Source organism: Aphis gossypii, chromosome X (genome assembly GCF_020184175.1).
Source record: "Aphis gossypii isolate Hap1 chromosome X, ASM2018417v2, whole genome shotgun sequence".
NCBI classification, from domain to species: Eukaryota; Metazoa; Arthropoda; class Insecta; order Hemiptera; family Aphididae; genus Aphis; species Aphis gossypii.
The window spans coordinates 37,261,045-37,284,640 of NC_065533.1; the positions used below are offsets into that span (position 1 = coordinate 37,261,045).

The following is a 23,596-nucleotide window of genomic DNA, read 5'->3' on the forward strand; positions in this document are numbered from 1 at the left end:
TCGTGTTGTAAAAAAATGTAATTAATGAAAAAGATGAAAACTAACGACGACGTTGTGAGAAACACGGATAGACACACGTTCTATTTATTCAGTATTAAATAATAATGATAGCGTGATGAGAAACCGATCTAGTAATTTAAGCGTACTGAAAACAAACCAATGTAATTTTATCAATTAATTATATTAAATTATTATAACAAAACTTTTCATAATAGTAAAAAGTTACATTTCTATTGACGACCCTATAGATAAAATCATTTAAATAATAGAATATCCAAATTTGTTTTCAAAATGCATATCACATAATTAAACTGATCAGAACGTTTAGAATAAGCCTTATTGACATTAAAAACTATCTATTTCAAGTTCCTTATGTGTATTTATTTTAAATATCCTACTACATTGTGTGGCAAATTTCCTATTCTTCTAAATAGACCAAATACCTGTAGCAAGTAGTAACATACAGTAAAGCAAGTATATAAGCTGATCAAAACATCTGAAAATAAGTCCCCCCTAACTGTCGAATTTAGATTTTTTAAATAAGCGTAAGACTGATTTATTTTAAGATATGGCTGTATTGTCTACACATGTCATAGTCTTCGAGAACGTAATTAACTGAAATATGGTGCAGTATTAAATTCTATAAGATGCTAAAATAACCACAAATCATGAAATGCATAGCCGAATATTGATGATTAATTAACATCACAGAACTCAAAAATCGATTTTTATTTAACGTAGTAAAATTGCCACAAATCGAAATATACAGTAATATAATATTTTAGGTTTCATATGATTATTAGATTAGTTAAAAACGTAATGTACGAATTGTACCATAAAGTCAATAATTATGGCTATTTGAAAAGTAGTTTAAAATTGAAAAATGTCATCCCGAATGCAAAGAATATCTCAAAATGTATAACATCTATAGGTTGTGTATTGTTGTGTAGGTATGCCATTCATCATCATTGAACCTTATTCATATTAACAAGCAAACGTGTACATGATAATATTTCGAGTCAAGTGGCGGAAGCCGAATGTCAGGTGACCTTCCGATGTTGTACCCTGTGCAACTGCAGGAAGAATTAAGTGTGAGTGGTCGATGCGGTGACGCAAGCTGCAGCGGCTATTCAATAAAGGATACAATTTAAAATCAGGGTTGTTCCCAGAAATTTCAAACTCTGAACACACGCAGCGCTTTTCGTATTTTTCTTAACGTAATAAATTATACACTACTGTAGACCTAAATAAAACGCATAATATCATAAGACTGGTGGTTATTCTCATATAATCGTATTACTCGCTTATCCCTCCTCGGACAAACGACGTACGTGATCGTGACTTGCACCCTCAGACGAATGGGACGATTTATATTTTATAATATGTATAATATTTTATTATACAAGATATAAAGTAAAATATAGTATAGTCACATTGTTACCACTTTGCTATATAGTTATATAATAAATATAATATTTATAACATATTACTTATTTTGTACAAGTACGTTATTGTTCAAAACCTTAAAGGTAGGAATACGGAATATTGTTCGGTCGAAATTCTGACGGTTTTTTTTTTTGTCGTTATTTTAATCGAATGCTATAAGACTGTGTAATACGCACAAAAACGTGTTCATGTTCGATTTTTATCGTATTATATTATATTATATTATGAATTTTTGGTTCAGTTGGTACGATATTCGAGTGTTTAACACGTACGGACGACAACCGAGAAAAAAATAACATGCAAAGAAAACAAATGGCAATTCGACACAAGATGTATTATAAACAATTTGATTTCCGAATTTGCGCCGGTCAAATATATTATGTTTTATTATTCGTAAATTTTTTAAATCACAAATCAAAATATTAAAACCAATAATGGCAAAAATGAAAAAACCTATTATTGGTTTTAATGTTTGATTGTCGACATTATGATTAGGTAGCTAGAGACAAAGTGAGAATTATTTTTTTATCGAAAGTAAATTTACTCAATTTTTTTTTTAAATTTATACAATAAGCAATTTATAAATAAACGTAATTTTATTTAATAATTAAAGGCTAGGGTTAAAGTACAGTAACAATTAAATAAATAATACGAGAACAAGCAATAAATAAGTATAAGTTAAACAAAACAAGGTAAAATTAAGGTAAAAAGTATGTGGGAACATTAGCACATAGATACATTTTTTATTGAATTAAATTATTATGGAATGTAAAATTAAACCAACCTGTTGATTCATTGATTTAAAAAATTTGTTTTTCTTAATTTTAACGTAGATTCGTAAATTCGTAATGATTTATTACGCAGGTTAGCGCAATTTAAATGATTAAAGTAAATACGTGCACATCGCGGGTTTTTAAATATTTTATAGAGAATTATTGTATTTTTATCATAATCAATGATTGTTTTCTGAATTCGTCGGTTTTTAAAATACGAATTACGTCAAGTATATAGAACATCCATCATACAAGATTGTTATAAATAGTTTATAATTAATTTAACTGTAATTATGTTCGGGGCCATAAATCGGTTACATTGAAATATTATAGTTTAATAGCATTCCAATGAGAATTGTAATGTTAACAACATTTTCTAAGCAATCGACAAGGCAATAAAATATTAAATAATATTATTATCATTACTATGCTCCGTGTGGTTCAGTGCGTAGTTAAATTAATCATTAGCGAAACAAACATATTAGACCAATCCGGAGCAGCTTGGTATGATAAGTAGGTATTATAATAGTATTAATATATAATACACGTATTACGAGCAGATAACTTATAGCGAATACTGCGCCCACTGCTTAAATTGTCCTATTTGAGAAAAATATGCACAAACTCATTTGAATAAATTGCAAAAATTTTTAGAAAGAAACCATAAGAATAACACTATAATTATGATTTATAGTTTGCAAGAAAACTAAACATACATAAAACGGAAAAACCTCGGTATTCCAAGACTCAAAGATCGCGTTTTATATTTAGTTCAAAGTTTCTTGAAGTTCATCCACAAGAAGTCAACGGGTTCAATGCACTATCGTCTCGGCGTTGAAGTGGTGGTGGTCCTAACACTCCTAACCACACTCTAACGCCGCCCAAGACGAGGACGTCCTCATGACTTAATTATTTACTGTTACAACGTACAATGTTTTTTAAGCTAAGCATTAATTCTTATTTACTTCTCATATCACAATTTAATATTATTTTCTTTATCGCAGTTACAGACAGTAATGATAAGATATTTTTTAGTTTTAGTTAACCGGGTTATAAATAGCGTTTACAGGTCGATTTTCTATTGTAGTACCGTTCGGTAGATTTAATAATTTAACCATTATAAAATAGGTATAAAATACCTGGTATATACTATATATATAATATGGTAGAATGGTAAATGGGCATATAATATTATATTATGTACTATCTAGCCCAAACCACACGCATAAATGGCAAAACCGTTATTTGGCGACCACCGCCGCCGTCGAAGCAGACTTTATTCGCTCTGGGTCAACTGGCCGGCCGTGCGTCGTATACACCGTCGGAACAACGATGAACCGATTCCTCGAACGATTTCTTTACCAGATATATAATAACAATAATAACAACAATAACAACAGTAATAATAGTAATATAACATTATATTATTATTATACGGAGCAGTCCGGGTGAACGAACCAACGGTATACGAGCGATGATAATATTTCGATGTCGATTTATATATTTGATATAATATATTATCGTGTGCGCACATACTAATAATAATGATGACAATAATGATGGAACGAATATGACATATTAGGCTGGCAACACACGGGCGTTATTTTACCGCGCGACATTTTACGGTTAAACAAAAATAATACGCGCAGTAAAAACATTGAACAACACACGAGCGTCATTTTACCGCACAGTATTTCTCGACTTGGCGATTTGAACAAAAATTCTTCAGTATGTGCTGACATGTCAACCATGGCAGACGAAAACATTATTTTGTTTTTGGGTTACCGTTTGTTAATAAAAAAGAAGAAAAAAATCAACAGGAAAATGTGGGTTCATCCTTTAGTTAGTTCTCGTCCATCCGAAGGCGCGTTTACTTTAATTTTTGAAGGCCTTAGAAGTGATCCTGAGAAGTTTTTTAATTTTTTTCGTATGAGCGTTTCTGCATTTGATGAGCTACTATCCACATACTTGGGAGAAAAACTTTTAAAAATTGATACAAATATGCGGAAGGCTATTTCTCCAGCTGAAAAATTGGCAGTGACATTAAGGTAAGCATAACAATTTATTTAATAATTTTTCATAATTGTATTATAAGAATATTTAGAAAATTGTTTAACAAATGTAAAACATAGGACATTTATACTGTATGTATAATGTGTACGAAATATTATATAATAAATATTAAAAACAAAATAAATATTGAACTCCCTATCAGTACTAGTAACAAATAATAATAAAACAAACCTTTTTTTTAATACAAATTTTAAATTTAAGTATATAGAAAAAAAATAATGAATAGCTGTTAAATTTTTAAAATGCAACCCTTAAATTTAAATTAACTCATGTTTGGTCCATTCGTAAATGTTTGATCGTCTGTAAATGTATCGGGTTGGAAAAAAACTTGAGGCGATGAGGAAGATGAGCTAAAAGAAGGTGCGCTAGATGGTAAGTTATAGTTGTAGTAGGTACGAGGTGGATCATAAAAATGCTGCATTGGTCGGGGTTGTTGATATTGAACCGAAGAGTAGGTGGAGCCATTTTTTATTTTTTGTACTACGTTAATAACTTCTGCTCTAAACATCAAACTTTGATCATCATCAAATTGTCTGACAATAGAAAGCAACGAATCAAAAAATTTCTCATGTTCGTCTTTTTCTTGAATCACATTCTGACTTTGGCTCTTTTGTTTTGTTGCTTCTTCCAAGTACTCCATGAATTTATCCTCAACATTTTTAGTTTTTTTTTTGGTTCGATTAGAACACAATTCTACATGTTGCATAGGAGGTTCAGCCGAAGAATCAATTATTTGTGATTCATCAACATTTTCTGGTTGTATTTCTAAAGAGCTTGTGGTTGGTCTAGGTTGAACAGTTTTTATAAGAAATCCCAGTTGGTCATGGTAGATATATTTTTTTTTTTTCTTCGCTCTATCTCCAGATTTTGGTTTATTCTCTTTAATCGATCTAAAGTACGCATCTTTAATGTGTTTCCACTTTTTCTCGATGTTATCTCCTATTTATAAATATATATTATAATTAGTTGTTAGAATTCGTATTACAGTGATGTTTTTTTTTTAGTTTTTAATTTTTTTTTTTGTACATAATATATTCTCAGTAGTTTGCAATAGTGCCGAAAAAAGACAAAAACAAAATTAAGAAAAAACAGGAATATTTTTACACAAAATCGGTTTTCCTATACTTTAAAAAGTTTTTAAAATATTCTGACTGGTATTGAGCTATTTAGTCACATTTTCAGTTTTCAATTTTTAGTTTTTCTTTTTGTAAATATCAATAAAATTGTATTTGTTGAGTCAAAAGTATAAAAAATTAATAAATGGTTTCTAATATATTGTTACAATATAACAGTTGAAAATATTAAAAATACATAGGCATGATTTGATTTTATAGTTATTTTAATTTCAAAATTGGATGAAATACTATGTTCAAATCAATTAAATTGAAACTTAACAATATAATTTACAATATACAAATTTTTATGAATTACATCTACAAAGTAATTTGCAAATATTCATGATTTTGACGAATTTTTGTCAATATTTGAACTTCAAATGCTAACAAAAAAAAACTGTGCCTATGTATTCTTATAATATTTGAATCACTATAATACTATCTTATGAGGAATTTTGTATTAAATTTTCAAGTATTTTGACTCAACCAAAAAATTTTATCGATATTTATAATTAAAAAATAAACAAAAACAAATTTTAATAATATTTCAAATGTCTAAAAATAGCATTAAAATAAGCAAAATATTTTCAAAATTAAATCATGTAAAGAGAAAATGTAAATCTAAATAACTGGTGAAATTTTCAAGTATTTATGACTTATACTTTTTGAATAATAACAAATATTTAAAATCGTTTGAGGATAAATCGTTCTCGTTACGCAATTTTGTAAAAATTTAAAATTCAAACGAACATAACATTTTTCATATAATGACGTTTCGAAATTTCTTTATAGCTATTTGAAGAAAAATTTATGGAAAACATAGTGTTGAATTTTTTAACCTTAGATATAAACAAACATTTTATGATTTTTCAACTTCAAAATTACTTGCAATTTTTCGCGAGTTTGACATGTTTCGTAAACATTTGAAATATAAACGCTTAAAAAAAAAAAATTGTGACTAACGATTTTTGATTTTTGTCGACTACAATAAGAACAACTCATAAGAAAACTTGTATTCAATTTTAAAGTTTTTTTGGTTAATTTTTTAAAACAATTTTTTAATGATTATTATACAGTTTTATAATAGCCCACTTAAATTCTTTTTTTATTTATAACTACATATATTATATTATTTATTATTATATTTAGATACCTAGGAACCGGATCTACATTCCAAGATTTACATTATTTTTTCAAACTAGGAGCTTCAACGATAGGAAATATTGTTAGAGAAGTTTGTAATGTAGTATGGGAAGAACTTGCTCATATTCAAATGCCACCTATGACAGAGGATATGTGGAAAGATACTGCAGCTAAGTTTGAACAACGTGCTAATTTCCCCCATTGTTTAGGAGCGATAGACGGGAAGCATATCCGTATTATAAAGCCATCGGGAACTGGAAGTCAACATTTCAACTACAAACATTATTTCTCAATTGTCCTGCTAGCAATCGTTGATTCTAACTATAAATTTGTTTACGTCGACATAGGATCATTTGGAAAAGATTCAGATTCGACAATTTTTAAAAATTCTACATTTTGGAATCTGCTTCAAAAAAATGAACTTAATATTCCTGAAAGTTGTCCAATATTGAATACTAATATCAATGCAGATTATGTTTTTGTAGCAGATGAGGCATTTGGTCTTTCCCAACATGTATTACGTCCTTATGGAGGCAGAAATTTAACAAAAAATAAACGTATATTCAATTATCGCTTGTCTCGTGCGCGAAGGTATGTTGAATGTGCGTTCGGTATACTATCCAATAAATGGAGAATTTTTCACCGGCCAATGAATGTTACAACTGAATTAGCAGTGGATATTACAAAAGCATGTTGCGTTCTACACAACTATGTACGCGAAAAAAACGGAATAAATTTTCAAGATACTCTGTCTATTGATGGATTAGAGGATGTAAACAATACATATGACCGTGGCACACGATCAGCAAATGATATGAGGAATACATTTGCTGATTATTTTTCTTCAGTTGGAGCTGTACCTTGGCAGCATGATATATAAAAAGGTTATAGAATAGAACAAAAAAAATTTAAAGAATGTTATTCAAATATCTAATGTTACTCTACAAAAAATGTACCTAGTTCAAAAACCATTTATTTAGTGATCACATTATAATAATTACCCAATAAGTAACAACTAATGTTCAATAATATTTTAAACTCAGTATTTTTTTTTATAATATTTTAAGATTTCAAATATCACTACACCTAATAAAACATAATATTCTATTCTAAATAAATAAATATAAACAATTTTTATAATTTACTTACCTATAATTTTTTGATCCTTTATATCCATCTCTTCAAACCCTGGTTTTATTTTACAAAATATGTCTTTCCAGCATTTCCTTTTTTCGTTTCTGTCCGAGTATGAATCTAATGTCTTATCCCATAATAACGGATTTTCCTCTACTAATGTTATCAAAAGATCAACATCCAAAATATCTTCGTCAAGAACCTGAATTTCTTCATCTGTTGAAGACATATTGAACAGCACAAGCACAAGTATGACTACTACGATCAACAACAGGCAAGTGACAAACTATTTAATTATCGCGCGATTATTACGGCCCATGTGATGCCGCTCATTTATTTTAGTGCATATGAACGGAAAATACTTATCGCGCGCTATTTTTAACGCACGGTATAGTCAAGGTGCACGCGACAGTTTTCGAAATGACGCGCCTTATTTTTACGGCGGGACACTCGTGTGTTGTGCTCTATTCATTTTAATGCATTTTAACAAAACGCGCCGTAACAATACGGCGCGGTAAAAATGTCGTGCGGTAAAATATCGCCCGTGTGTTGCCAGCCTTATGGTTAATAATATGTCATTTAAACGCGTTCTCTGGACCGTGATTATTTAATACATGTTTTTTTTTCATGGCAAGTTCGCACGGTCGCGCCGAAACACCATTAGCGAGTAGCAACGACGTACACGTCGTCGACCGATCGGCCAAAAGAAGAAAATATGAAAACATTTTTTTTTTTTAAACCGTACAAAAATACAAGACACAATAGACGGACACAACTCGCTATTATTATTTTTATATTATTATTATTATACCATCGAAATTCGATCGAACGAGCACAGGCACAGTCCTTATACATATAGGTACCAGACGGTACTCACAACTGACTAGGAAGGATACGTGAAAAAAACACATATTCAAAACGATTTCAATACGAATTCGTACGTGCGTTTCAGCATTTTAATAACGGTAATTTGGAACTATATATAAAACAATAATATAATTAGGAATGCCTGGAATCACTGGACAAAACACAAAAAAATATAATTAATAACGGGATCGTTAAGAAATAAATAATTTAAAAGTACAAAAAATGGAACAAGATAATGTATAATAATTATAAATAAATATTGAATGCATACAGTAAGTTTCTTTGCTCTCTAGGGAATACTAAAATTACACATATTTTGACATTCAAATTATTGGCCATTCCATTGTATCATTTGCGAAATACAATATTCATAGGCCGAGTTATAAGTCATTTTAAACCGTTTATTAACTATGACTTTAAAACCAATATTTAATAGATTACCTACAACGAATTGGAGATAGAAAAAAAATATGAAAAATTGTATTGAAATTTGGAAAATGATATATATTATTATACATTGATATTAGTTTAAAAATGGAAAATATATAGATAACTTGTTTTGATGTAGGTATTAATAATCAATAATTAATAAATAAGATCCAAAATAAAACACAAATTAGAAACTAAAGTATCCTATTCATCGGTTTCTTTTAGCGAAACAGATACAAAATTTTTTTTATGTGGTTTAAAATTAAGGAGTTAAACACATTTGAAGACGTCACAGTGTCATACCCGTATGTGTTGTCTCCGTCTTACACAAGTACGCCTTTACATTTATCAGTTTCAATAGTGTGCTTTTAGTTTTAATATTAGTGAATTGACATATTATCAAACTTTTAGTTAAGAACATAATCTGTGTTCTCTCATTGGCTTTTTACGATATTTTAATTTTTAAGTGAATTATAATCATTTTCAAATACTTAATATTTTTCATACTCATAACTCACTTACAAACTAAAATATAGTAAAAAACCAACGAGAGAAAACAGATAATGTTCATATTTAAAGTTTGATAATAAGTTGATTCACTCTAGTATTAAAAATAAAAGCACACTGAAACTGGTGAACGAAAATTTACTATATCGTGAGTGTAAAACGGAGACAACACATGCGGGCGCTACGTCCCCTAATGTCTCCACACTTAAGGCCATTCGTACCTCGTTGAGATAATTAGATATAATTAATAATTATGAAATACAGTTCCGCCATTTGAACACTCAAGCATAAAATATTTAACGAATAATTATAATAATATTAATTTCCATCCGTTATAAAGTGATCGATAAGTATGCGTTTGTTTGTGTATTAATATCTTTGACGTTTTTATTTTGCGCGAGTTCCAGGATTTATTGTGCAAGGGTTTGGAATTTGAAAAATAAATAATGAAAAAAGGTAATAAGAAAGGCAAAACAATAAGAAATGAGGTTTTTTGTTGTTGTTTAAGAACTGGTTTTAACTGAATTCATTTAATAAGTCCCAAAATGATTGATCGCGTTTTACAACTAGATAAGTTAAGTTAATTTAAATATCAAGTTTTTGTGACAGGAAAACGTCAAATTTAAAAATTGATCGATCAACTGTTATTGATATAAATGACATGTTGTATTGGAGAAAAAATACAAACAAAAGTAGCATTGTAACTTTGTAAAAATAAAATCAAACACCGTGAAAAACTAACTAAATATAAATTAATGAAAACAATACCTCCATATTATATACGTATATATTATACGAGTTAATGTTCCGCAAGGTGTACAAATAAAATTATAATTTATATTATATAATAAACTTTAAAGATACATAAATTTAATGAAAGTGTATCAAAATATTTGTTCTTATAAAAAAATACAATTTATGATAGCGACTAAAAGTAAAATTTAATAGTTCTAAGTCAGCACACTATTATATTAAATCTATACTTATAATATATTTAATGTATTTTAATTAAAAAAATTGATACGAAAATACTAACGGTGTACAATACAATATTATTTTATACATTAGTTTAGATAAATTTAAAAGAAAGGACATCGAACTTAGATTTTTAAAAATATCTAATATTTACATTAAATCAAATGAAAGGAGTGTATACAATTTTGAGAAAAAACTAATAAGTCCTATTTATAAGTGCTGTTATTCATTTTTAAACAAAATGTAAATACTAATATTATAAGCGCTCTAAAATATTATAGTAAGTTGTAGTGATATATTACATACTGTGTGTGTGTCATATGTGAACCATTTAGTCTCGCCTCCGTTAGTTATGTTTAACATTTTATAGGTCAATTTGAGCCTCGGGGCAAAAGAAGCAAAGAATAATAATATATTTCGGACAACCCGTGGCCTCCACGGTAGGTCATTGACGTACATTGACACACGCTGAGTAATTAATACAATATGATAAATAAACGCGAAACTTAAGTATACTTTCCATGTATAGTATGCATATAGCACAAAGAAGTCATTTATTTCCTGCAAGTCCCATTAACCTAAAAAAATTTCTGAATGAATATAGAACGATAAGTTTTTACTTTTTTCATAAACTATACTGTATAACGATGGACGTCAATAATGTGACAATAATAGGTAGTTAAAAAAACAAATCCAAGACGAATTAAACACACTATTTTGAACGATAGATGCCGATTATTTTAAAATGGTTATTGAACACCGTAAATAAAGTATTAACTGATACTATATATAGTCAAACAATATCAATCTTTAATCACAGTATAACTGTAGACAAATTCAAAATTATTGTTCTAAATAGAAGGTGGTATCAAGGGAAATGGTGACGCTGTTGAACCAACATCTTGGATCTATTATTATGGAAATAAGAAAAGTAATAACATTGAACTGTATATTATCACAGGAAGAAAACGGTCATAAACTACATAGATAATAATTTATTAATAGCATAGCAAACCAAAAGGCGAGAATCTACAAATGCGCACACACACGAGCATAAAGTTTTAAGTTATTATTATTATAAACAAATAATATGAACTATGAATTGAAGACATAGAAAACATCAGTGTATATTATTATTATTCCCGTGAAATAATATTTAACTAATCAAACAAATTAGTCGTTTGGCGTAATATTCCACTGTCCAATCGGCAAGGTTATGGGAACGATACGTTGCATATTTTTACGCGTCAAACTGGTTTGGCCGATACACCTAGATAACCGGAAGTGCAACGACACCACACACAACAGGAATAAAATGTAATTTTCTTCCATTAGAATACGAGAAACAAAAAACACGTATATACGGCAGACACCTCTTTTATTGTAGGCACATCCATCGTTTATGATAATACTATGATCTTATTAATCGTAGTACCGAATCGAGACGGGAACACTACCGTACGCAAGACTTGGTCGGGGTTACTTCTCTTCCGCGATTTCTAGCAACGATCTTTGGAATTATAAATGATACTATTACGTCTCTGAGCGAATAGAACGCAATCGGAGTGTTCAGTAAATTTCATATTTTTGATTTGGTAGAGGGGGGGGGGGGGTTGACCAGAGTCAACCCGGGAGCCGAATATTCGGTTGGACATCGATGAGAAAAGACGAAACAAAGCCATCTACGATTTCAGCGCGTCGTCGACCGTAACGGCTGAAAAACCGCGTGCCGATGTCATATCGCGCTGCGTACAGATACGCGATACGACGACGACGGTTATCTTGCCGGCCGGGGTCGTCGGGAAATCGTGCGCGGCGTTTGTGGAGAGATAAGGGGGGGGGAGGCGAGGAGGCTTTTCCTCCGCCGCGGCGGCAGCTTCAACGCCGCGCGGCAAACGAGGAGGGGGAGGTATTCTTTGCACGACCGTCCATTGTAACACACAAATAGCGCAACGACAACAACAATAATAACAACAACGACGACGACGACTATTACTATTAACACTATACACCACTACTATTCCTAGTTGCTTACGCGCACACGCACGCGCAGAGTATTAACAACCGGCAGTGGCGGACACGCAAGTGTAGTGCCCGTGGTACTGAACTTGGCGGACCGGTGCCATTGACCGGCGACGGTTTCAAGGTTCCGCCGCCGCCGTCGTTGTTCTTCGGTCGCCGCATCAGCAGGTTAGCTACTACTACCACCACCACCGCCGCCGCCGCCGCGCGCCGTCCGACTATAATAATAATAATAATAATATATTATAGTATAACCGCCGAGCAAGAGTGTAGTAACCGGCCGCCGCCGCCGCCGTCAACGGACCATAAGAAACGCGTTAAATATAATAATGTTATTTTATTCCCTCCGAAAAGAAAAAAATAAATATATATAAAAATTTTTTTTTTATTTTTTTTTTCGACGGTAGCGACCAAACTCTCCCCCCCCCTTGTCGCCCGCCACGGTCGTTTTTACCCGTCCGCGTTTTGTACACGGTTGAACCCATTGCCGATGCGCCTCGAGTAGTATTTCGTTACACCTCGCGTAGTCGGCCGCCGTCGGTGCAACAGGTGTAACGGCGGCGGGGGCGACGCTTGCCTATTGTGCGTGCGTCGTCGTCGATATTATTATTATTGTAACAGTAGGCATAATATTATTAAAACGTCGTTGTGTGTGTGTGTGTGTGTGTGTGTGTGTACGACATATCACGGTCGGCGGTGGAACTACGTTACTCTGACCAAAAAGAGGGGGATGAAAAACGGTGGACGAAAACGAAACACCGGTTTTCACGACCCTTTTGAGGGCATTTTAAAATTTTCAAAATTAAAGTGTCAAGAGAAACGTCATACGGGACATTAGATGACTTTATATTACGTTTAAGGTTAACGGATGAGTCGATTCATTCTAACACACACGTTAAGAATAACAGAGTATCTTCTGAACGTTAAATTTACTTTGATATGCGGCAGTAAGACAGAAACAACCCAGAGTAACAAAAAAATCTACATACCGGATTGTTACTGGTTTTTAAAAAAAAAAAAAAAAAATATATATACATAGTTAATATTACTCAAAATGTACTGGTTATTGAATTGAGTGAGAAGAATATGAGCCGTTTAAGCGAGTTTTATATGACTTAAATAAGTTTAATTTTTTAAAAGCACACCACACGTCTCCGTCTTACATGGGTATATACAAAAAAAGCGAATTTTTGTTCAACAGAATCAATTTTAACTATTATCAAATTTAAAGATGATAATAATATTATCTAGTGTATCGAGTAGGCTTTTATTATATTTTAATTTTCAAATGAGTTTTAGTGAATTATATAAAATATTAACTTTAAAATGCTCACTTAAAAATTAAAAATTTATCAATAAAGCCTATGAGATATTCTAGACATTATTATCATTACCTTTAAGTTTGATAGTAGGTAAATTTACTCAAAGTTAACAGCATAAAATTAATTTCGCTGAACCAAAATTTGCTATATTGTATGTATGTAAGACAAAGATAACTCATGCGTCCTCTTAAGTACTGAGTAACTCAATAAAAATATGATAATTTTTTTTTTATTATTATTGTGTGCGTTCGTATTAGTCGTTTATTTGTGACAAGGAGAAAAACCCCGTTACGGCAACGAGATTATTACACAAATATTATAAAAAACGTTTATACTATTATAATATTATGCGCGGGTTATACACTACGGGTATACCGTATGTTGCATTACAATAATATAATTATTATTACGATAGTAACCTTGTGGAGGCGAGACGCGGCGCGCGGACACGTGGTATTGGTATTGAAAGTTTCGTATCATTTATATCCGATATTACCATAACGCCGCGGAAATAATGATACTGTTTTGAAACAGCCGACCATACGTGAAAAACTATACAGAGCTTTTAGGATTTCAAACGCATTCTACATACTAACACGCTCTTATTCATACATCTTATATAATTAACGTATCCAATATTTTATTTGCCAAATCTATTTAAGTTAATATTAACGTTAGTCCAATGGCGTGACGTAAATATAAGCAGTGTAAAGCGGTTCTTACAATTTCAGTTATAAAACGTTATGAATATATATTATATTTAAATGTCCAAATGAATAGTTTAATTTAAGCCATGCTCAAGTTCTAATAATGTAAAATTACATATTGTTACATTTTTTTGATGATATTATACTATTATTTTTATTTGTCAGTAATTTAAAAATAATATTGTTGGTTACGGGCGTTTCAGCCGTCGGAAGATAATAAGCCGAGAATACTCAGTAAAATTTTTCCCGAACGTTCAGGTCAACCAAGGTTTATAGATAATTATCTATAAACCTTGCAGGTCAACAGCACATTTTTTATAAATTTGAGAAATATGATGTGTGTAATCGATTCCAATTCCCTTCCCTATTTTAAATTTCTTATATGATTCTATTACAGTTTATACCTTGGTTTATATCTAGTATAAAAGTAATTGAATTGTAATTAATAAATGGAACAGTATAAGGGAAGGTAGTACTATATGAGCAATTTTCAAATTTATTATACGTGTTTTAATTGGCATCATTATATTTACTCTATAGTGTTGACTACGACGCTAGTATTTTCATCGGCACCGCTATTCATTGACTTCCAAAATCCAACTGTATTACTCAATAACTTCAATATTCTTATTTAATGATTATAGTCAATTATTTAAATAATTGTGTATAATATTTATTATAATTATATAATTTATTTATAATTAAGCGATGATAATAATAAAGATGTTAATTTTACCATTAGTGGAAAGTAAACAAGAAAGAACAATATTATAATTAGCTTCTGCACAAAATGCATGTGTTGTGCGAAAGAGGTAGATATAATTTTTAGTGATTGCTTACATCACTGACGACTCGTCACACCACGCCATGCCACTAAACGTTATAATATATTAAAGAGTTATATTTTACTATTATTTATTTAAATTTTTGAAATATAAAGTAAATTAAAATGTTTTATGTTTAAACACATTAACGAATAACGAAAAGATAAATATTCCTTTGCAAGCGCTAAGTAAATGTAACTAATTAAGCACAAACAAATTAACTAATAAAAATATTAAATTATATTTACGTATATTTTTATCAACTAAGTATAATTTAATTTGTGTTAAATAATACAAAAAACCGCATGACTAATTGCCAAAATTAATATAATATTAAAAGTTTATTTTATTTATATATAATATCTACAGTCTACTAGGTATATTAGGTACATAAAAATAGCAACTATTTCAATGCAGTTTACCTAAATAATAAAACCAAAAATATACAGCACCTAGTTCACAAAATTAAAGAATAATTTATGTAGTATTGGAATTTAAAAAGTTTGACTTATTTATTAAAATATTAATAAAGTTGGGGACTGATAAAATAGTTTATAAGCTTCCAATCAATAGTTTAATATTACCCGACTCAGTTTTATTCAATTAAAAAAATACAAATATTAGTTCTTAATTGACAATTATCTTATAACTTGTCAACAAAAGCCCTCGGACACAATGGCCCTTTACTAATGCAATAAATTTCCCAATTTACTTTGTATGATATATTTTTCAATTCAGTGTTGTTTTTTAAACATTTTATAGCTTTAAATAACTCTATACTTATTTACTATTGTACATTTATTCATGAAATATTATGTTACATAAAATCTGAAGATAAAAATACTTATATAGTTTTTTTGGAAATTGTTAGCGGTTTCAATGGACTGTTATTATTTTGTATAATTATTAATTTACATATAATAAAAAATGTAATTTTAACCCAAAAACCTTTAAAATAAGAGGAAATAAACGCACTATGTATTTTTCCCACACATATAAGTCTAAACAAGTATTAGATGAAATAATTATCTATAAGCCCACGCGCATTTATGAATATGGGTTATGCGATTCACCAACACCTAAGGAAAACGTGATAATGAATAGAAAACTTGTGGGTTCAAACTCCTCCTTTTTCTTCTTCAGGAATAACAATGGATAAAGATTGGGCCATTACGATTTAAATAATTGCACAGAGTGGAATAAGAATAAGAACATTTCCTATTAAGCCGTATACTTATTTTTTTTTTTAAGTTACAAATATATATAAGACTTAAAAATTAAACAAAACTAAACCACGCCGATCAAATTTATATAAAATACATATTATATTAATTGATACAATATGTTTTACATTTAAAGATAATTCAAAAATTGAAATGAAAACAATAAAACATAATTCTTTACTTTATACTTTGGTTTGCAAATTAAAAATCAAAAATCTAAATATACTCATTGACCACGTAGTTACCTTGGAATAGAGAACGGACTTTTCGTTTTACACATTTGTCAAGAGCGCAAAAAATTACATGCCTAAATCCACCAAGGTCTAACTCTTCAATTTCATCCTTGTTTTCAAATAAAATATCAAGTAATCACGGTTTCAAGTCACGTAATTTCTCTCCCACCTACCAGCGAAATGAAATATTAGTCTTAAGATCGAATTTGAAACTATGTAAAATTGACATTTTATAAAATTATCAAAAGCAATAGGTAGAATATAAGATACAATAAGATATAATGCATATTATATAACAATAATAGATATGATTAATATTTTATAGATGCTTATTATTTATAAGTTAATATTAGTATAATAATCATTGTATTATACTATTGATATATAACTATGATCAACAGGATGGTTAACATTCGTAACATAATATATAATAAACATATTATTATGTAGGTAGGTTTGTTATAAGTAGCGTATATTGTACGATGCGCGAATTGTCATGTGTCGGGTCAGGGTTCATGGTTTTATATTGAATTCACGTCATCATTTATTTTATTGAAATTGTGAAACGTGAGTCATAGAGAACTTGAGAAACTTGTAGTAACTGGTAATAAATGTATAAATGAATCGATACTTATTATTACTTTTGTACAAAATTATGTATATTATTCCACAAATAATAATTTATATTATAATATTGATTTTAAAAAAAACAAGTAGGTACCTAATCATTAGAGAGCATAGAGAAATATGAACTATAGAATTTACATATTTGTTTTATGTTTATTTTAAAGTATGCTAATTAAGACAAAAATACATTTTATGGTAGGTATTGAACAGATATTTTTTGCAAATATTCCAAGATTTGTTTCATTCGAGCATTCATTAGTAAAAATATGCTTTTAGTGACATTTGAATTTTAGTTAAGCAGGTATAATCATTATTCATTATAACATAATTTCAAATGCTATCATTTATTTTTATAAATTCAGTTTTTTTAAATTACACAAAAACTATTTTAAAATATTGAGTACACAAAAAAATAATAAAATAAGAATGTTATTCTTAGACTAGATTATGTTTTTTTTTGTTTTACAGAAAGATAATGTTTAGTTAAAATAAAACAAACTTTTCTTATAAAAAATGTTCTACTTAATCGGAGAATATTTTTAAGATAAAGATATTTTCATTTAAACTGCTTTTTCAATTTATAAATAAATAATAAGGTATGTATGCTTTATTATTTATACATGTAAGTTAAGTATAATAATTTATAAAAAATTCTATAATTTGTTTTATTTTATTCCTTACGACCTTACTAGAATACATGAATTCAGTACTAATAAAAGCACATTCGAAATATTCATGTGATGAATAAATAAATCTAGTATGATTTGATTTTTATTGTGGATGGCTTATGGTCTATGGATTCGTCAACATTTACAGTGTTAAAAAAAGTTTAAAAATAAAAAGTAGTTTAATGAATTCTAAAATATTAAGGCGAAATAATACTATAATTTTTTTAATATTAAATACTAAGAAATAATTAATAAGTCTATTCAGAATTTTGTTGAGTTATTTTTTCAGTTCTGGAAAATGACTGTAAAATAAAATAAATAATAAAGCACCAGGGATTTAAATACGGAATTTTAGAAAAAAAAAACTATGGGATGGTATTGTTGTTAAATAAATGACTTTTGTTATAAAAAAACATAAGTGATATACTAATATTATTTATAATAATATAATGATATGTGACAGATATATTCGTGAAATATGAAATTAAATCTTACATAAAACTGTGTACATTGAATACTCTACAACCATACACCTACATGATATAAATAGTTAAAAATCTACAATACATATAATATTATATGCGCCTAAATATGATATACAAATAATGAATGAAATTTTGATATTAGAACATTTTAGACCCAAGGAATCCAAAAAAATTTACCTATCTATTTAATTTAAATTTATTGTTTGAATTAGATACAATAATACAGTAAACTATACTATTCTTAATGTATTAAGATTTTGTCTATGTAGTGTAAGGAGTAAGATAATGTCTTAAAATTCGAGTCTAAATAAAATGTTGAACCTTAACCTTAAAATACACAATAAATTAACGAAGCCATCGATTATCTGATCGATATCAATTGGTTAATGCACTATTGAGATTCATTCTAGTGATGGGTAAATAAAATATCCAGTTAACAAAATTCAACGTTTGTAATAACCGGTATTTATGTAGTGATTTGGGTAAAAATATTTTTCTTGTATAATAGTTTGAAGTAAATACAAGGCCAAATCAAAGAGGGCAACAAACTTGTAATGTTTTTTGGCTTTTGAATTTCAACGTCCTTATATTAATATTTAGGTATTTAGTATCGAAAATCGCAAATAAATGTATGCAGTCATTATACTATTAGATATCATCTTAAATTGTAATAAAACGTAGTAAAATAACAAAATATTATAGTATCATAATGCACAAGCAATGTGACAACTAAGCTACCATACACATGCTGCGTGATTCAACTGATAAGCGATATATCTTAAAAAATAATTACAGTTAATCGCAATACATATTTTTTATAAAATATTATGAAGACCTTGCCAAAAAAAGTGGCACAAAAAAGATTACATTAGAACAACTGACAAGTCTAATTTTGACGAGATAAACATTTAATAATAATAATTAATACGTAATTAGCATTAAATATTGTAAATGTAGCAAATTCGGACACGAGTGGATACCGATTTATAAATGTAAAAATGAGATTAGATACCCACTACTTTATAATATTGTCGTTTGCAACACACAAATAGTATTTAAATTATTAGAAAGAAAAATACAACCAAGTAGTTATTAAGGAATGGTCGAGGGAATGGTTATTAAGTATATAATATAATTTAGTCTAATTAATAATAGACCATTTTCAATTATGATGATGAAATGTAAATAAATATAAATATAAATATTAATATAAATCAATACACCCAAATTTTTCAGAAATGTAAGAAAAATAATTACCCAGTTTTCACTAAATAAAGAGAATAAATAAGAAATTAAATTTTTCTCGAAATTTACGTAATATAATAACAGAATAAAATTATTTAATGGCAATTTTGAAATTATCGGTAGCAAACAATTAATTGTTATATAATATATAATATTATTATATTACATTTTATAATTAAATGTAATTTATAGGTATCTTGGTTTATTTAAAAAACACATCATTGAACATTCACCAATATTTTATAATATTTTTGTGTACACACTACACATATATTATTAAATTATTTTAAGCTTGATACAATTTTAATAATAATCAGAAAACGGCAAAATTGTTATTTAAAATAATATACTGCTGTTTGGTCTTATCACACGTTTTACTATTATAATTACATTATTGTTATTTTTAGCTTAAAAATTACTTTATAATATGTAATAAATCTTTTATTTAAATTTAAATGCTTTTAAAGCATTAACATAAACATATTAACGATATAACTATTTTTTACTTCAGTATCACAGAGTTGAATACTCTTTTTTCCTATTCGATTCAAGTGCATATGAACAACTTCATTGATTTTAAGGTTCATTAATTAGTTAAATATTTAATCATAAAATATTTTAAAACTAACAACTAGAATCAACAATTAATTTTAAAAATAAATACTTCATCTAATTAATTCATACGATTCCTCACCTATTAAATATCATTATATCAATACTAATAATAATTTTTAATATAGTACATATATAAAATAATTAACAATTAAAAAATAAAAGTAGCTAACGTTTGTACGAATGTAATATATTTGTATAAAATATATTTTCTTCAACGTATACAATCGTGTAGATAAATATACAGAACACATATTTATTATTTTAAAAATAAACTTCTATTTTATATACGTACAAAACAATCTTTTAGAATTTAAAATTTGTTTTTATTGTTAAAAAAGGTTATCTATTTTACTAATGTAATTAGATAAGTAAACACGAGTATTGCCGAAGTTTTTATTCGTATATTCTAGGTACCTACTTAAATAATCATGCCAGTCATCTAAAAAAAAATAAGGAGGATAAAAGTTTTACACATTCATAATTCACAGGCATTGTTTTCTTAAAATTAAAAGTTAAAATGGAAAATAGCATTAATTAAATAATGATAATAATTAGATACCAGATTGAATACGGATACACCATTTAAAAAAAATACGGGAGACTCATTCCCGTTCCGGTATCGTATCCGCAACGGTCTCTGTATACAATTTTTAACACAATATACTCAAAACATTTTATAATACCACCCCGGCATCCCAATTAATTTACATAACAAAAGGTATTTTCGCAAAATAGATTATGTAAGAACGGCATTCGTGATAAAACAAAAATTAAAAATACAATTTCCATAGGTACGTTATTAAAATGAATACTATTCGAACTACTCGTCGTGCAACATAAATCACAACGTACTAACATGAAAATAATATTATTGGCCGTCAGATGTTTGTCGGTAAAGTACCCTCCACTAGTCCCAATCATTTAAATAAACACGATTATTAATTATTATGAGAATCATCGGAAGCAGTACCTGGACTTATTAATCAATTCTCTATTTTACGTTAAAACGATGCGTTGCAATAATAATAATAATGATAATAAGTAATAACGAGACTGCTTTCAATGAGAATATTCGCGCGACATGACACATTCGTAACCAGTTTTAACTTGGGGAAATCCGAATAGATGCGATATCGAACTTGTCGTATGAGCTGTCAATGATAATGTCAAATTGTCAACACATAATTGCAATTTACGTCGGAAGTCGCTGTTAAAATTAGATCGATTATCTTGGTTCAATGCGCGCGTGGTCGTCGTGCATCAACCCAATCGCACAGACAAATAACGTGTGCGTTTATTATAAAAACGTTTGAATTAAGGTCGAAAATCATCTTTGTAGAGACGATGACGCAGTTTCGGGACAGCCGAGGTCGAATCTAAAGGCCAACGTATAAGGACCGCCTAGAGGGCACACAAAAACATGACCCCAGGGCATTTCCCGATTCTATTTCCGGTGTCGAAGATTATAAAATATCGTTCGGTCGTAATCAATTATTACACGTACGTATTATAATCACAACATTACGCGCAAAAAGCGTTGCCGAATTGTCGCTTATTACTAAATAACGACTACAACTAGAACTTGCTCGTTTATCAGTCATTTATATACTTAATTACTAATTATCAAACTACCTAATACTACTTAGTGCTGTAGCCGTAGTCAGTTCTAAACTTTACGGTGTAGATTACTCACCTCCTCGCTGACGTTTCTGGGCAAGTGCTTGACCTGCAGCTGTCTGTCCTTGTGGAATTTGATCTTGGCGTCTTGTACCTTCCGCTTGATCTCCTCTTCCGGTTCTTCTTCCCAAAATCGTTCGGTGGACGCGGTGGCCTGCAGTACTTGGTGGTTGCCGGCGATTCCGACGCCCGCACCACCACCGTTCCAAAACGCCTTTGGATCGTTGAGCTTGTACTTGAAACACGGGTGTCCCTCGACGGCGAACACCGATTTGGCGGTCTCCGTAGTCATCGTGTGGTACAACACGAGCCGGTCACCACAGGTATGATAATATTGTGTTTTGCGAGTCGTTTGAAAATAACGAGTGACTTAACGGTTTTTTGTTTTCTTACGATTGCCTTCGCCGGAGTTGCAGTACGTATTGGTGTAGCGGTCGACCCGGACGGAAAGAAACCGATATTATTATAACAATGTTTTTTTTTTTATATATATTTTTACTGATATCGAAACGGCCGTCGTCGTCGTCGTCGTCGTCGGCGGCGGTGTTATAATATTCTCTCAGTTGGCGACGGCACCGGACGACGTTCGAGAGCGCCAAGACGAGTGACAATGAAATACCTGGCCGGTTGCGGCGGCGCGGTGTCGGAGAGGAGGCGAACCGGGCCACGCACGCGCAGTACGCCACTCCGCACATTTTACGCGCGCGCGTGTGTGTACGATAGTTTGGGTGTGTGCGTGCGCGCGCGCGCCGCGCACGTATTGCCGCGCTTGTGTGCGCGTGTGTATGGTTATGTGCCGCCGGTTCTGCGCGCGCACTCCGAACGCACATGTTAAAAGACGGGCATAGCGACGACGCCGGACAACGATGACGCTGCCGCTGGTAGCGCGGCGGCAGCAAACGGAACGTGTGACACGACGACGGCGGCGGCGGGACTCGCGCGTGCCGGTTTCATCGTGGCGGCACAAGTTATCGTCGGCCCTGGGACCGTTTTTTCGGAATTGGATTCAGAACCGTAGTCGACCGAAATCGGTTAATCGGTTGTAGGGGGCATTATTTATGAGTACATATATTATATAATTCAGGGGTGGCCAGCGAGAAGAGACTCGCGATCCACCGAGTGTATTGATAAAATGTGGAAGAGCCAAAATGTAAAAAAAAAAAAGTTGCCATTTTATTATACGAAACACATTAAATAACGTGTTTGTAAAAATGTTACGATAAGATGCGAGCCGCAAAAGTCAATGTCGCGAGACGCGGTTTGGCCACCCCTGCAGTTACCTATATATTATGACTACAGTCGCTAGCCACTCGAATGCATATAATAAAATGTTTTTCTTACAATTAATGATAATTATTAATAGATACACCTTAAAAATATATTTCTCTAAATGACTTTAAGTTTTATTACTACACACAGTTATACGGTAAAGTACGAAATAATACGGAAATCAAGAGTCCATGGGCGTCCATTGGGAGGGGCAAGA

The 23,596-nt window shown here is 30.3% G+C and overlaps 2 protein-coding genes across 3 annotated transcripts in view; both read right to left on the reverse strand.

Moving 5' to 3' along the window:
• The window catches only part of LOC114121444 (ribonucleoprotein PTB-binding 2-like), a 36,452-nt gene extending 13,716 nt beyond the window's left edge, over nt 1-22,736 (reverse strand). The window contains exon 1 of one of the 2 annotated variants that reach the window (XM_027983788.2): nt 22,127-22,736. In XM_027983788.2, coding sequence (XP_027839589.1) covers nt 22,127-22,402 — 276 coding nt within the window. In that variant the 5' untranslated portion in view covers nt 22,403-22,736. The remainder of the gene's footprint in view (nt 1-22,126) is intronic. The other variant, XM_027983790.2, reaches the window with a different exon arrangement.
• LOC126552832 (uncharacterized) lies at nt 4,532-10,161 on the reverse strand. Its single transcript, XM_050207866.1, has 2 exons — nt 7,700-10,161; nt 4,532-5,231 (listed from the first exon to the last, which is right to left on the reverse strand). Exons 1-2 carry the CDS (start codon nt 7,911-7,913, stop codon nt 4,555-4,557), a joined length of 891 nt encoding a protein of 296 aa, XP_050063823.1. The 5' UTR covers nt 7,914-10,161; the 3' UTR covers nt 4,532-4,554.
• Nucleotides 22,737-23,596: the final 860 nt, after the last annotated feature.